The sequence below is a fragment of the Amia ocellicauda genome, chromosome 2 (assembly GCF_036373705.1).
Source record: "Amia ocellicauda isolate fAmiCal2 chromosome 2, fAmiCal2.hap1, whole genome shotgun sequence".
In the NCBI taxonomy this organism is placed as follows: Eukaryota; Metazoa; Chordata; class Actinopteri; order Amiiformes; family Amiidae; genus Amia; species Amia ocellicauda.
In genome coordinates, this window is record NC_089851.1 from 26,101,636 (window position 1) to 26,117,061 (window position 15,426).

General features: G+C 35.9%; 1 protein-coding gene across 1 annotated transcript in view; it reads left to right on the forward strand.

Annotated features, from left to right (window-relative positions):
* LOC136767940 (receptor activity-modifying protein 3) overlaps positions 1 to 15,426 on the forward strand; it is a 32,594-nt gene continuing 17,168 nt past the window's right edge. The window contains exon 1 of the mRNA XM_066722034.1: positions 1 to 375. Coding sequence (XP_066578131.1) covers positions 324 to 375 — 52 coding nt within the window. The 5' untranslated portion in view covers positions 1 to 323. The remainder of the gene's footprint in view (positions 376 to 15,426) is intronic.

Genomic DNA, 15,426 nt, shown 5'->3' on the forward strand with positions numbered 1-15,426 from the left:
TCAGAGCTCACATCAGCCTGGAGGAGAGCAGACGGTCCTCACACTGATACACACACAGGCTGAGACGGTGAAGGATTGGCTCTATAACAAGACTACCAAAATGGACATATCGATACTCTGATTTCCTTGGGGGGAAACTGCGCTTAACTCTGATTTAACACTGGAATAAAAAAGAAGAGGAAGAACCATCATATATGCACACACAAACTTCTGTGTGGCTGTTTTTATGTGTGTTTTTCCCACCCCAGTTCGGCTGAATTATGTTTTTCTTTAAGCATTTCTTGGCCAGCTGAAATCCTCCTGGATCGTCCTTTTCCTTCGTGATGGATAAAAATGCGCTCTTGGCTTTGCAACTTTTTGTGCTGGGGATCTTCCGTAAGTACCATCCCATCTTTCTATCTGTAGATCTATTTCTCCACGTGTTGAGTATACGGTGCAATTAGCAATACCCATCTTAGCATTGTGATCATCAGTGGAAAAAAAACAGCACACATCTAATCAAATAAACAGACATTCATATTTGAATTAAGGACTGCAAATACAGTATTGTTTTATTCTACGGAGGTGATGATGACCTGGCCGACAGTCAGTATTTGCACTCATGGCTAGAGCGCAAATACTGTGTATTAATGCACGGTGCAGTTGTACGCGTAATTAGCATAATCCAACATTCAATTAAATGCATCAATTATGGGATCTGCATTGATATAGTCTAAGGTTATACCATGCACAATGAAATGCAGCTATGACTTAAAACATCGCCTTTTTGTCACAGTTCAAAGACGGGGTTCTGTCCAAATAATCTTAAATACATCTTTCAATTTTATTTTTATTACAAGATTATTATTTTTCACCCAGGACATTTTAGTGATGATGATGATGATGATGATGATGATTATTAGCCGACTATTATTGTGCCCTTCACTTAAAGCACTTAAATACCATGATTTACTGTTTATCTTTATTACATCACAGTACTGAAATGTATGGACACTGAGCTTGGTCAAAATGTCTCATCTTCTTCACACACTTCTATTGACTGCGCTGCTGCCAAGGCTTCTGTTATTTGTTAACCCTATTGCCCGGGACTATAGGAGACTTGTACCATAATCACCCATAAATTATGTTTTATTTTTATTTTTTATTTTTATTCTGTCTTTCAAATAATGGAATTGTGAGGATGACCTGTCTTTACTGTTGTCTATCGCTGATGTCATCAACAAATGCCACAGAATTAATGGAATAATTGTAATAATAAACGGTGACTGTGCTCATATATATATATATATATATATATATATATATATATATATATATATATATATAAACACAATCAGTGTTTCAGTGATGTAATAAGAACCTACAATTCCAGTCAAAAACTAATATTTTGGAATAAACCCTTATCCTTGTTCATTGTATAAAAGTAACAACAAGAAGTTTATGCTTCAGCAATTCCTGTGGAATTATGGTGTGTTGGTTTGTAACGATTATACAATGTGAAGGGGAAATGAAAAACCCAAATGTTATCAAATACTCTTGATTCCAAGATAACTTAGAACTCCACAAGATGCTCATATATCCAGCTGTTTGTCCAATTAATAAAGCTATCAGTTTGTAGTGTTTGGGTGCTTTATGCAATGGTTGAGAGAAATGTATCTAATATTCTTTTTGGCAGAAAGCTGGGAAAAGTCCTGCTGGCTTGAAGCCCAAGACAAGCTACATGTCTTAGGAAATTGTAAAATGAAAGGCTTACACCACCACTGGGACAAATTACATTTGCACACACTAAAAATACCAACTATTGTTTAACACATGAACTTTACACTTTAAGTAATTCATCCATAAAAGCTTTGAAAGCAGTTATTTTTTCTCTCTCTCAAGTAGTTTTTAAGAAAATGCAAACAGCACCATTTTCACCTGCTAAAATGACAGTTTTCATTGTTTTACAATTGGTTCTAAACCAATTTAACCAAATGAACTTCCATCTCAGAAATTCTTATTCATTATATGCCCACTGTCAATATATATATTTATTTTAACTTTAATGTTGAAGAGAAAAAATTTAGGAACTTTGAACTTGTCCCTATTAAACCTTCCTTCTAAATAACGTAACATACAAGTTAGATTTTCAAAATGCCTGAAACCAGCAAGTAAAAATATGCAGCTTTGACATTTTAGTCAGATGTTTCCCTACTACAGGTATGTTTGTAAGGTAATTATTAAATATTCATACATAATACAGTTCAATATATAGCAGTCATCCCAATGGATGCCAAATTACTGAAATAAATGATAATAAAAGAAGACAGCCCTACAACCATACAGCACAAAGAACATGAATGCAGATTAATTTACATTTAAGCAATTGTAAAGAAGTAGAACATGAAAAAAACCAACAACGATTTCTGTGCAACGAACATATTTGATAAATTATTTTTTTTGTTTTTCAAATTAGGGAGTTAATAGTATGAATATTACTAATTGATGAATTAGTCTCCAAGAGGCAGATCATAATTAGGTTCTGTAGACAAATGATCATTAGATATTTAGTGTACAGAAGCTTCAGTCTCGGTTTCTATTTTTAGAACGGTTATTTTGTATTTGCATTAACATCTAAATTAATCAATACAAGCTAAATTAAAAACAATCCCTCTGAATTGTCACGTCACACCAGGGGTTGACATTAAAGTTGATATCTTCCCAGTATCATCACTGTAATGACTCATCGTAATAAAATGCTAGTATCTGGTTTTCTCCCTGTTGTGATCAAAAGTGCCATCAATGCCATATTTTTCAATCTTCTGAAATCTTTTTCATGTTTAATAAAGTAATTCATATGTTTAATGTATAGATGCTGGAACAGGACCTTTAAAATCCACTTAAAGAAAAACTGTGTTGATTTAATCTATAAAAATAGTTTTATAAATGTAGGAGACTGTTGTAATTTTTACCAGGCTGAGAACGAACACAGCCTCCTATGATGTGGGCTAGGGGGTTTGAAGCGTATATCAAGCTAATGCAGTGGATGTTCTTCTCCATCGTTAGCATATGCTACCTCATAAAGGCACATCAATCATTAGTACAGCAATACCAGCACCGTGACAGCATGATCAAGTGTCTATTATTACTGTTTGAATGAAGAAAATGAAGAAAAAAGAGGAATTTGGCATCTTTCCGTGACAGCAAGGGGGCAGAGTAGGAGCATGAAGAGCGACTTGGGAAAGCCTTTGTTTTACACTGACTCAGTCCTGACCCAGTCCTTAGCGCTCAAGGCCTGGTTCTTTAATGTGATTTTCTTTTTTAAGGGTTAAAAAGTTAAACAAAAACTTCTGGGCTTCAGCTTTCTAGTACAGGAAGGTGTCAAGAGAGATCTCAAAATAAGTCTAAACTGACAAGCTGACAGCACTTAGTGAGCTCACACATTTCCAGACATGTTTAGAAATCAAAGTCCCAGGTGTATGTGCAAGAACCTCGGCTCCATTTGTGCCTCAGCTTTTCACTAAAAATCCCACATTTGTACATGCCGTTGACTGTGGTAAAGGGGACCAAAGCAAGGATAACTCATCTATTGTGTAAGAGCAAGTAACACAAGAGCACTGCTCTGAAATCTCCAATGCCACCTAATACATCATCATTTGTAATGTTTAGGCAGCATAAGCACAAGGTGGTGTTCATGTTGTTCTGCACTAGTCAAATAGCTACACTATGAGGTCTCTACTGCAGCACAACAAGATTTTTCCCCTAATTCACAGTGTATACAATAGTGGATTGGAGGACTCTTTAGCAAAGCTGGATAGTCATTTGAATAGATCCTGAAAAACCTTCACATTTAAGCCTTTAAAACTCACCATTTCCAGTCACTGTGGTTTAAATAATTTGTCCTGTGGTTATCTCAATACGGCCTATTGCAATGATTAAGAATATTATATACAGGTATGTTTTATTCAGTTGTTTATTCTTGTTTTCACTTAGGGATCACTTTGAAAAGGGTCTGATTTCTAGATGTTTATTTTATCATCACATTACCGATTTCCAACAAAAGGCTAGTGAAATATTGCCCCCTTGTGGCAAATATATTGTCTGAATCTTCCAATAAGATCAATACCTCCAAAGCATTACACACAATAAGAAATGAAGTCTCTCTTTGCAGATTACATACTGTGTAATATCTTGTTTATCTAATAGCTCTTAGTATTGTTTCATGATAAAAGTATTTACAAAGGTCCTGATCGCAGGGAAATTGTGGAGCTATATGAGAGTAAGGCAGTTGTAGTGTCATGGGGCATATAAAGATGCAGCACCAATAATAGATGTAACATGTGGTGCTTTGAGAACAATACATGCCAGCTTTACACAAACCTTGACATTGTACATAACACAATTTCTAAGCATCCATAAAAAACACCTGCTAATGAGTATAACTGTGTCATAATGTATAGCGAAAACAGTCTAACAATAAATACTTATTATCAGTTACCAACATTTTACATGCAGTTAATTCAAATATGTATTAGTTATGTTCATTTTAGCCCTTATAAGTGTTATCTTATTGTAGCTTGTAAATTCATTTCATGTTTGTTTATTGGTATGAAAGGAAATACAAAACAAAAACAAAAAAAATACGTGACCCTGAAACTTATAAACAACAACAGTGACTCAAAATAAAATACGTAAACATACACATAACCTGACTGAAGAATTTGTTACAACGATTTGTTTCACTGCCCATGATTAATCAGTGTGACGTAATTGTGGATGCTTTTGCATTAAAGGAAGATAGGAAAAAATAAAAGATCAGGGAGCAGTGTTATAACACTGAAGACAATTGCTGCAATTCCTTAAATTCTGTTAAAAATGTTGAAATCTTTAATGGCTTTGTATGGAAGCCACAAAGCATAGTTTGTGTAGTTTTCAAGCTTCATGCTCATTGACTAGAAAAAGAGCAGGGAAAGTAGGAGCAGCATCTGGATTACAAGCAAACATATAATTAACACCTTGCAAGGGGATTTGAAAAAAACAAACAAACTGCAGAATAACTGATTCAATTCACATTTTAGGCAGAACAGAGGAAATCTAATATTTGTTTTAATTGATGGATTGCTATGCATTGACTACCCCTGCATTTCTAATCAGATTCTAATTAAATATTGTAACTATCTTGGGGTAGACCCACTTATAATCACGAGCAGTGCATTTGGAACATACTTCGTTCTGTTATATTACATCCAATCCAGTTCATTTACTTATATACTTTGAACTTCAATTCACACAGGGTGAATCAATGTTGATTTTACAGACTGAAATCATGAGAGAGATGTGTGTCACGGCAGAATTCTTTTGAGTCTACTGTGGTCATATCCTAAAGCTAGTTTTCTTTAAACAAATACTGTTAAAGGGTTAATTGTTAATCCTGCTTTTTTCACAGCAGTTTTCTTTTGGAAATGGCAATAATGCTGATATGTACCACTTTAACACATAGGAAGGCATTATAGGCGGACCACTGAAAAAATATATATGTGTAAATGGTTACTGTGTATTTGTTCATGAAAATAAAATACTCAGAATTGACAACAAACATCATAGAAGCATCAGCAATTAACCATTTAAAGCAGTGGTCTCAAACTCAATCCCTGGAGGGCTGTGTGTATTCTGATTTTCATTCCAACAGACTCCTCAATGACTAGCTAGATACATTGAAACACCTATCCAGGCCCCAGGATATTTTATTTTTTGATAATGAAGAACTCTGGTAAATGAGGGAGAGAAAAGGAAACAGTTGGCTTAGAAACACACACTATGAAGGTTTGTACATGTAACTCGCCTTCACATTTGTACATATATTCTAGTCCTCACTGTTCTTGATAATAAAGAAACATCAACAATAATAAACCTGGTTTTCATACCAACTGATCTGGTGCAGTGTCTGGACGTGTAATATAATTATTTATGTCTCTCTTCACAAAACTCTGAAAAGCTAAGCACTAGAAGCTCAAATATTAATGTTGCCACTGAGTTAAGTCAGTTAGGTGATTATTTAACTATGAGATTGTTTTTGTGGTGCCCATTTGGCCAAAGGCCCAGAATACTTTTAACATCAGTTTGAATTACTTATCTTTACACTGTTGAATGTTCTAATGCAAATTGGCAATTTCAGTTCAGAGAAATGAATAAGAAATGCCATATGTCAGTACTACCAAAGTAATTCAGTCACATGTGAGACCTGGTGAAGATCTCAGTGATTGTAATTGTTGTTTCATGATTTCTTCTGTTACTGAACAAATTATTTGATGCCATAGACTTTCCAAGATTGTAACCCGTGAGCCTGCAGTTCCATTTGCTGTTGATGCTATTTATCAGTTGAGTGCCAGATGCCTTTCTTTAATAGGGTCAAACGTGTTCCTGTAGAGCTGTGAGCAACTTGCTTTAGTTTACTGTTACGTAGTTTTATTGATTTATCTGACACATTCATCCAAGGCAGGGGTTTTCAAATAGTTCCTGGAGTACCCCTGCCCTGCTGGTTTTTGTTCCAACCTAGGTCTTAATTACTTAATTGAGTGGTATATTGCTTTGTTAGGTCAATTAAGGATTCAATTAAGGAATTAAGACCTCAGTTGAAACAAAAACCAGCAGGGCAGGGCGTACTCCAGGACTGGTTTGAAAACCACTGATCCAAGGCAACATACAGTACAAAGTTTGCAAAATACAATTTTATGATTTTCCATTTCTGAGAATTACTTCTGAGAGATCTTTCGCAGTCACTAGTGAAAACGGTGCAATATGTGTTTCTCTGGCACTGAGAACAGTTTTAATCTCGAAGTTGACAGCTTCCATAATGCTTGTAATGTGGTCAAGAGGGCAAGGTTTCCACAGTACTGGCAGGCCTTCTATAGAATTAACCGTTTACACGGGAGCTAGGAGTTGTGAAATGCCACACATGAACATAAGAAAGTTTATAACCGAGAGGAGGCCATTCACCCCATCGTGCATGTTTAGTGTCCATTAATAACTAAGTGATCCAAGGATCCTATCCAGTCTATTTTTAAATGTTCCCAAATTTTCAGCTTCAACCACAAATCGCTGGGGAGTTTGTTCAGATTGTGACGCCTCTCTGTGTGAAGAAGTGTCTCCTGTTTTCTGTCTTGAATGCCTTGAAGCCCAATTTCCATTTGCGTCCCTGGGTGCGTGTGTCCCTGCTGATCTGGAAAACTCCTCTGGTTTGATGTGGTCGATGCCTTTCATGATCTTGAAGACTTGAATCAAGTCCCCACGTGAAACCTGATGTGACACCTGATGTTGAAGCCATCCTTCTTAAACAAGATTTAAAAAAAACATTGTTTTACACATTACAGATAAATAGAAATTCAAGTTATGTAACCTAGAACAGAGACAATATTTAAGGATTATTTGTGCTTGGGTTTTGAATGATATATTTTCATAGAAACCTTAGCTCTGAACTGTTCAGATTGAAAAGTATTTCAACCACAACATTCTGAAGTGTATTTGAAAGAAAAAAATAAATCCGGAAATGTGGTATACAGAAATGCACACAGAAATCTTTGTCAATTTCCACTGCCAACAAAAAACACTAACCTATTGTATACAATTTTACAAAGGAAAAATTTTACACAAATTATTTCAACAAGTATTATATCATAGTAAGAGTTCCTGGAGTTTGTTCTTGACATGATCATGACCTGAAAGTATTTGCTAACTGCTTATATTTACCTTTTCTATAGCCATCTTTAACAACATCCCATCTCCACATCTTAAAAGCTGGTGAACTGGGAAAGGGTTAACTGCTCTTCCTTAGGAAAATCCTTCTTGGAACAGTAGCCTTGGTTTCATTCAGGTTTCTTGTTCCTTTGCCTGTTACAATTATTTCTGTCTCTTCATCACAGGCATTCACTACCACCCCTTTCCTGCTTTTGTTCACCAAGTGCAACATGCTTCTTGTCGTCAGTGACATCCTTGTCAGTCCTCAGCAGACTTTTCCTTTTCTGTGCTTTCCCCTCAGCCAAGGTTAATGTCCCATCTCTTGTCTTCCACCTACCTTCAGTAATTCCACTGAGTAATTATTCCATTGAGAACCAAGTAACAGGACACCAGAATGGCTCTGCGGTGGAAGGAGCTTCATAGGGGCTTTTTTCACAGAACGTGTGCGTCCTGTGGAAAATAAAGAGCACTTGAGTGGTGTTGATCAAACTTGGGAATACAGGGTCTGATTAGAATAACCGAGGTCTTGATGAAGATGATTAGAAAAGATTGATTCTCTGATAGATTTAAAAATGTATGGCACTTTATAGAAATTGTATTTTTTGGTTTGTTAAAAGATTTCCTTTTTGAAATCTATATATTTTTTCTATTTAAAATCAACTAATTGGAAGACGGATCTACAAAAACTAAAAACCATGGTTCCTCTTTGTTTCTTGTCCCTTAATCAGTTGGTCAGGGTCCTCTAGGGCTAAAATGTGTGTTGTTCAAATGTGAAAAACACTGCTTTTCACATTGCTGTATGCACAATGCCCCTTTTAGCTCTGCTGAGATCACAACTGACTTATCCCTAGACAGTACATAGTTAGGAATATTTCTGTCCACCGAAAATAATTTTAATTCCACCTACACTATTAATTTGTTAATTGAAGTAATTGTTCAATCAACTAACCAGTGGTTCTCAGTCCTGGTCCTGGCAGAATACTGACCATGCTGGTTTTTGTTCCAATTGATCTCTCAATTACTTACTTGAACCCTTAATTGATGTAATTTGACTACATTTGAATCTTTAAAAGTCAGTTCCTTAATAAGATAATAATTTCCTCATACACTTTTATATTTAACTTAAAACCCCTACTGTTAAAACTAATTCAGTGGCTCTGATTTCGGAGAGTATTACTTCAATTAAGGGTTCAATTAAGTAATTTACAGCTCAGTTGGAACAAAAACCAGTGTCAGGGTCAGTGTTCCACTAGGACCAGGATTGAGAACCACTGAACCTGACCAATTGAACCACTTTCTTATGTGCAATACAGATGATGATTTAAAGAGTTCTATTAAACCCTTGGACCCTTGTACTGAATTTGAAGATCAGTAGACTAAGCACTTCCAACCACTGGCCAGAAACATTATACATAGGCTTGTGTGCCCAAATACAGTTTAAAAACATTTTCTATGTACCTACTAACAGGAAGTGTGGCATGTCTGATTTACAAGCAAGGGGTTGTGAGATTAAATCCTCAGCCCTAGGAAATATTTGAATCTTCACAAAGGCACCCAGCATGTAGCTCAGTTTGTACCTGATGTAGCCTTATGTATAATCTATGTTGTTACATTTATCAACAAGACACGGTTCCTTGTTAATCTGGAGTAGACTAGGGTTTCCAGTACATCTGGTGGTGCAGCGCTGGATGAGTGTCCTCTAAATTTGGGAGGTATGTGATATGTTGTCTGAAAAGGCCAAGGGCACGTATGACCATGTATGAAGATAAATAAGGTCCTCTTTAACTCAAGTGTAGTGTGTCTAACTTTCAAGAGGAATGTGTTTTGATTATGTCCCCAGTCCTGGATTTAGCTGACACTGCATACTCTTTTTTGTTGTAGGATTGGAAATGTTTACAATTTTTTTTCTCTCTTTTTTGAAGGCTGCTTTTGGAAAATCAATTTACTGGCAATTGGAAACTGCATAGAAAGTTCTATTATAGTGGTGCTTTCAAAAAACTATTCCAATAAGCATGCAGAAATGATCATTGTGTCTTTACTTTCAATATGAAGCAGCGTACAACAGAAAAAAACATCAAAACAATGCAGCCAACTATGCATATCTTCACTACAAATTCATAATGTTTCTTTCATGGAAATGAAGGGGAAATGTGTGCCTGGATTAATGACCTCATATATGTCTGGTATAACACAAAAAACCTGCTTGACAAAAAAATTAGGATGATTTGGGATTAGTGGATTATGGAAAATTTCTGTAGAATACTGGAATACAGGTCTTGAAAATGAATGGAATGTCACAGTAAAGCACAATTAATGTGGGATGTAAGCAGAGGGGGGAATACTGAGAAATACAAAAAGTTTCTGAAATTGTAGATCTTCAGTGCTTCATTGAGTCCTTAAATTAGATTACTGTAATTCAGCAGAACAGAAAAAAAAAAAAAAAAAAAAAAATATATATATATATATATATATATGTGTGTGTGTGTGTGTGTATGTGTATGTGTGTTTGTGTGTGTGTGTGTGTGTGTGAAGGATTAATAATGGAATTATGTTAAATTTAAATGCAGACGCTGTATCTTTATCATTTACATTTGGGGGCTGATTTTGTAAAATAGGTAGATGATTTACTCATGAGAAAGACCAGCAATTTAAATTCAGTTCATTACATTACTGTTAAATTAAGATTTATGGGGGCTTTTTGGCAATCATGTGGAGTCTGACTTTGATGTTTATTGATAGAAATATGTAGACAGGACGTTTGGTGCCTGAGTTGTTGTGACACAGAGGTTAAGTAAGGATCAGAAGACATCATGACTCTCGCTTTTACAAGTGAAACAAGTTGTTGTCTACCCCAAGACACAGGGATAGACTCCTCAAACCTAACCATTTCTATTCTTAGTGTACTCGTGTCAAGGAGAAGCATGGGTTGGAGGTAAGTACAGTAACCAGATTAAATCCCATCTCGCTGAATTGTATTTCAGTGTTACATAGTGGTTTGCCAATGCAAGGTGACACAAAGGATTGTATTAATGATCAATTGAGACCATCACCAACCAATTGAGAAATGCATAATTAAAGTTCTTACAGCTACCTCCATAAATATCGTAAAGGATAACTTTCAGATCTGCTGAAGAGACAGAATTTGCACCTGTACTGACTCATTATCAATTTGTAATTCTAACTTTTATTATTATTAATTCTTTATAATAATACTATTGAATAATTATTAGGGCTGTCTACGAAGGTTCGAACGCTCAAAGATTCGTTCAGTCTCCAGACCTTTTTTTTATAAACCTTCAAAGGTTCATCACGTGGCAATTACATAAATGTTTCTCTCTCTTCTTAATAGAAATTGACAGTGTTTGAATACTGTAGCGTGCCACCGCACACAATAAAGGGTTAATGGGGTAATGTGGTGGCAAAATCGAAGAGGGGCTGGGGTTAGGATTATATGTCAAAAATGACATTGAGGCAGAAGAACTCAAATTAGATCCCAGTAATGGAACAGAATCTTTGTGGGTCAAACTTTTGGACAAAAGATCTGGAGGTTTAGTGGTAGGAGTGTGTTACAGACCACCCAACTCAGATATTCAGCAAGATGTTGCATTGTACAATATAATCAGGACTGCATGTAGCAAGGATGTGGCTGTTATAAGGGGGGACTTCCCAATTTCCCAAACATAGACTGGGAAAGCCCGGCTGGGACTACAGAAATAGAAATGGTTGAGATGATAAATGACTGCTTTCTAACTCAATTTGTCAGGGAACCAACCAGGGAGAGTGTATGCATTGACTTGATCTTTTCAAATGACCACGATATAATCAGAGGGACACTAGTTAGAGAACCAATGGCAAACTGTGATCACAATATGATTAGCTTTGAGGCATACTTTCAAAAAACAAGGTCCAAGTCTAAAACAATGGTCTACAATTTTAGAAAAGCAAACCTTGAAGGTAAGAGATGACACTTAGAAGAGATAGACTGGAGCACACTGGATACAGATTCAGATGAAAATTGATGGTTATATTTTAAGAATATACTACTAGAGGCTCAGGAGCAATTTGTACCAAAACCTAGCAAATTGAGGACCAAAAAACATTTGCCAAAATAGTTTAATAGAAGTATGCAAAAAAAATATCAAGAGAAAGAAAATGTTGTATAGAGACGAAACAAAATACAAGGAATATGTTGAGCTGCAAAGAGATCTCAAGAAAGGGATCAGGAAAGCAAAGAGGGAAATAGAAAGAAAAATAGCTCTTGGAGCTAAAACTAATGCAAGGAGTTTTTTTCAATACTACAACAGCAAGAGGTCAATAAAGGAGGAAGTGGAACAGATAAAAGGCAAAAAACGTATCTTGGAAAATGAACAAGATGTGGCAAATGTTCTAAATGAGTATTTCACAGAGATTTTTACAAAAGATAAAAGGAAAAACATGCCACAGGTTAACAATCAGTCCAGTCAAACCCTAAAAGAGATCAGGATAAATAAGGAGGAGGTACTAAAGGGACTAGCAGAATTAAAAATAAACAAATCACCTGGGCCAGATGGTATATTTCCAACAGTACTTAAATAAATGAGGGAAAGTATTTATAGGCCACTAACTAAAATATTCCAAATGACACTTAGAACAGGATGTGCCAACTGACTGGAAGACAGCAAATGTCATACCAATCCACAAGAAAGGGGACAAAACTGAGCCAGGAAATTTCAGACCAATCAGTCTCACCTGCATTACTTGTAAAATGTTGGAAAAAATGATGCGGAGCATCTTAATGAAAACCATATTCTTAGAGATAGTCAACATGGGTTTAGACGAGGCAGATCATGTCTTTTTTGAACATGCAACAGCAGCTGTAGATCATGTGAAAGCATATGATATGATATACTTAGATTTTCAAAAAGCTTTTGATAAGGTTCCACACCAAAGACTGATCCTCAAATTGGAAGCTGTAGGCATTCAGGGTAATGTAAGTAGATGGATTATGAACTGGTTGATGTCTAGGAAACAGAGGGTGTCGATTAGAGGCTTCTAACTGGAGTTAGGTTGTTAGTGGAGTTCCACAGGGATCAGTACTAGGGCCTTTGCTTTTTCTAATCTATATTAATGATCTGGACTCTGGGATAGTTAGCAAACTTGTCAAATTTGCCGATGATACTAAAATAGGTGGCTCAGCAGATACAATCTCGGCAGCACAGGCTATTCAGAGGGACTTGGATAATATTCAGTTGTGGGCTGACACCTGGCAGATGAAATTCAATGTGGACAAGTGCAAGGTATTACATGCAGGTAACAAAAATGTCCACTATAATTACACTATGGGAGGAATAGAACTAGATGAAGTAACACATGAGAAAGACCTAGGAGTCTACGTGGACTCCTCACTTTCTCCATCCAAACAATGTGGGGAAGCAGTAAAAAAGGCGAACAGGATGTTAGGGTATATTGTCAAAAGTGTAGAATTGAGAACAAGGGCAGTGATGTTCAGACTGTACAATGCACTAGTTAGAGCTCATCTGGATACTGTGTACAGTTCTGGGCTCCACACTTCAAGAAAGATATCGCTGCTCTAGAGGCAGTTCAGAGGAGAGCAACCAGACTTATTCCAGGTCTGAAGGGAATGTCCTACTGAGAGACTGAGGGAACTGAACCTTTTCACCCTGGAACAGAGGAGACTACGTGGGGACTTGATCCAAGTCTTCAAAATCATGAAAGGATCCTTGGATCACTCAGTTATTAATGGAAATCAAACGAGCATGATGGGTCAAATGGCCTCCTCTCATTTGTAAACTTTCTTATGTTTCTTCTTATGCCTATTGTATTTTGTACTGATTGTATTTACTGTACTTTGTAATGCTTTGAAAATATTTCTTGTGAAAATTGTAAATCTAAGGGTAAGGGTGTCTGCTAATAGATAAATACACACATACATACATAATCATAATAAGTAATAATAACGCAAGTTAAGATAGATATTTGATTATTTGACTTTATAAATAATACAAATAACTTTTTAATTTTATGCACAGTGTTTCTTTAAGACTAAACTTGGACCTCAAATTAAAGCACAGCATAGTTGCTGGAAAGTTGCTGATGACCCTGTACACAGCTGCTTTTTATTATATAACAACAGCCAATGCCAATGAGACTTTTTTAAAGCTTGTGCCAGATGGTTGAGAACTCCCTGTGTGAACACTGGGTGAAACCACAATGGGAATCTCCAACCCTTCTCTTTATGGGGAGCCATTGTCCTACAATACATCTTATTTTATTAACCTTGTATTATTTTTTTGTATCAATGGAAGTTACAAATACAGCTGTTACCCAGGAAATAATAAAAATAATATTAATATTGTCTGTTTGCATGTATTTAGTGCCTTTTTGTACAAAGATACCTGTCATACATACAAACTGAATTTGCTTTCTGGAAGCTGCGATGTTTTCTAGCTGAGTTAGCATGGTTTCAGACATAAAAGACAGCTCCTTATCATGAATATTCAGAACACAAGTCAGCTGTCAGACATACCTCACACTTCCCAGGTTATGTGAACCTGCTGCAAATAATTTTGCCAACAGAAAGTCCTCGTTCATGATGAAGATAGTATGGCAGTGACATTTTGTAAAACATACAAAAAATATTAATGTATTGGCCTCTTCCTCCTAGCTTTCCTGTCACTTTGTCCGATCATTTGTATTAGATGCGACACATACAATCTAACCAGATTAAATTTCTGCCTGTCTACTTCATTGTGGCAAGTTTTGCCTCACTGTGACTACAGTCTTTTACTGCATCTCCTCAGCTAAAGCCTAGGTTAATCAAATATGGCAAGCCAGTGTAGGAAAGCATGCATCGACACTGGCAGTGTTAGAACTTGCTGTGGCGGCATCACAGCATTTATAAAAAAGTGTCAACAGCTGTCTGCTCATTTAGGAAGAAACTTGTCAAATAAATGGAGTCAAGCAGATTTATACTGTGGTTTCTGAGGATGGAGAATATAACATTTCTGATATTTTCTGATATAAAAAGAACATGATTTATCAAAAGGAACACAATAAGAAGTTAGTTTGCAAAGTGACTTTTAGAGCCTGATTTACTTAAAGGTCATATTTTATTGTAATTTCTTGATGAGCAGAAAAAAACCCACCGGATTTTTAGAAAATAAAGAATTTTCTCAATCATGACATCATTAGATTTGTTCCCCCTCGGACTCTCAACACTAGGATGCTACAGCAGTAAATGTACGACTCCAGAAATCTTCCCCCATACAAAGAAAATGTGTCCCATAATCATAGTAGATGGCAGCAGCAGGGTTTGTGCAATTCATATAAAATCACGTGAAACCATTATATCCACAATTCATACAATAAATATTTACATGACGAGAAACATAATCAGATATGAATAGCACTTGCATTAAAACATTTAATAACAGAAGAAATAGATAGTTATTTACCATTGGTTTTAAACTAACAACAATAACACGCACATATATACTGTATATAGAAAAATATGCACTAAAACGTTTACGAAAAAGGAAACAAAAACTATATTTGAAAGTATCTCCAGGACATGTGGTAAAATCCACCCAGTAAACAGCAGAGACTGGTGTAATATATTATTTATTTATTTACAAAATGTATGTGCAAGTGCATATAACATAATTACTGTCATCATTCCCCTGTATCTGATGTGTTTGAGCCAGCAAACATTCA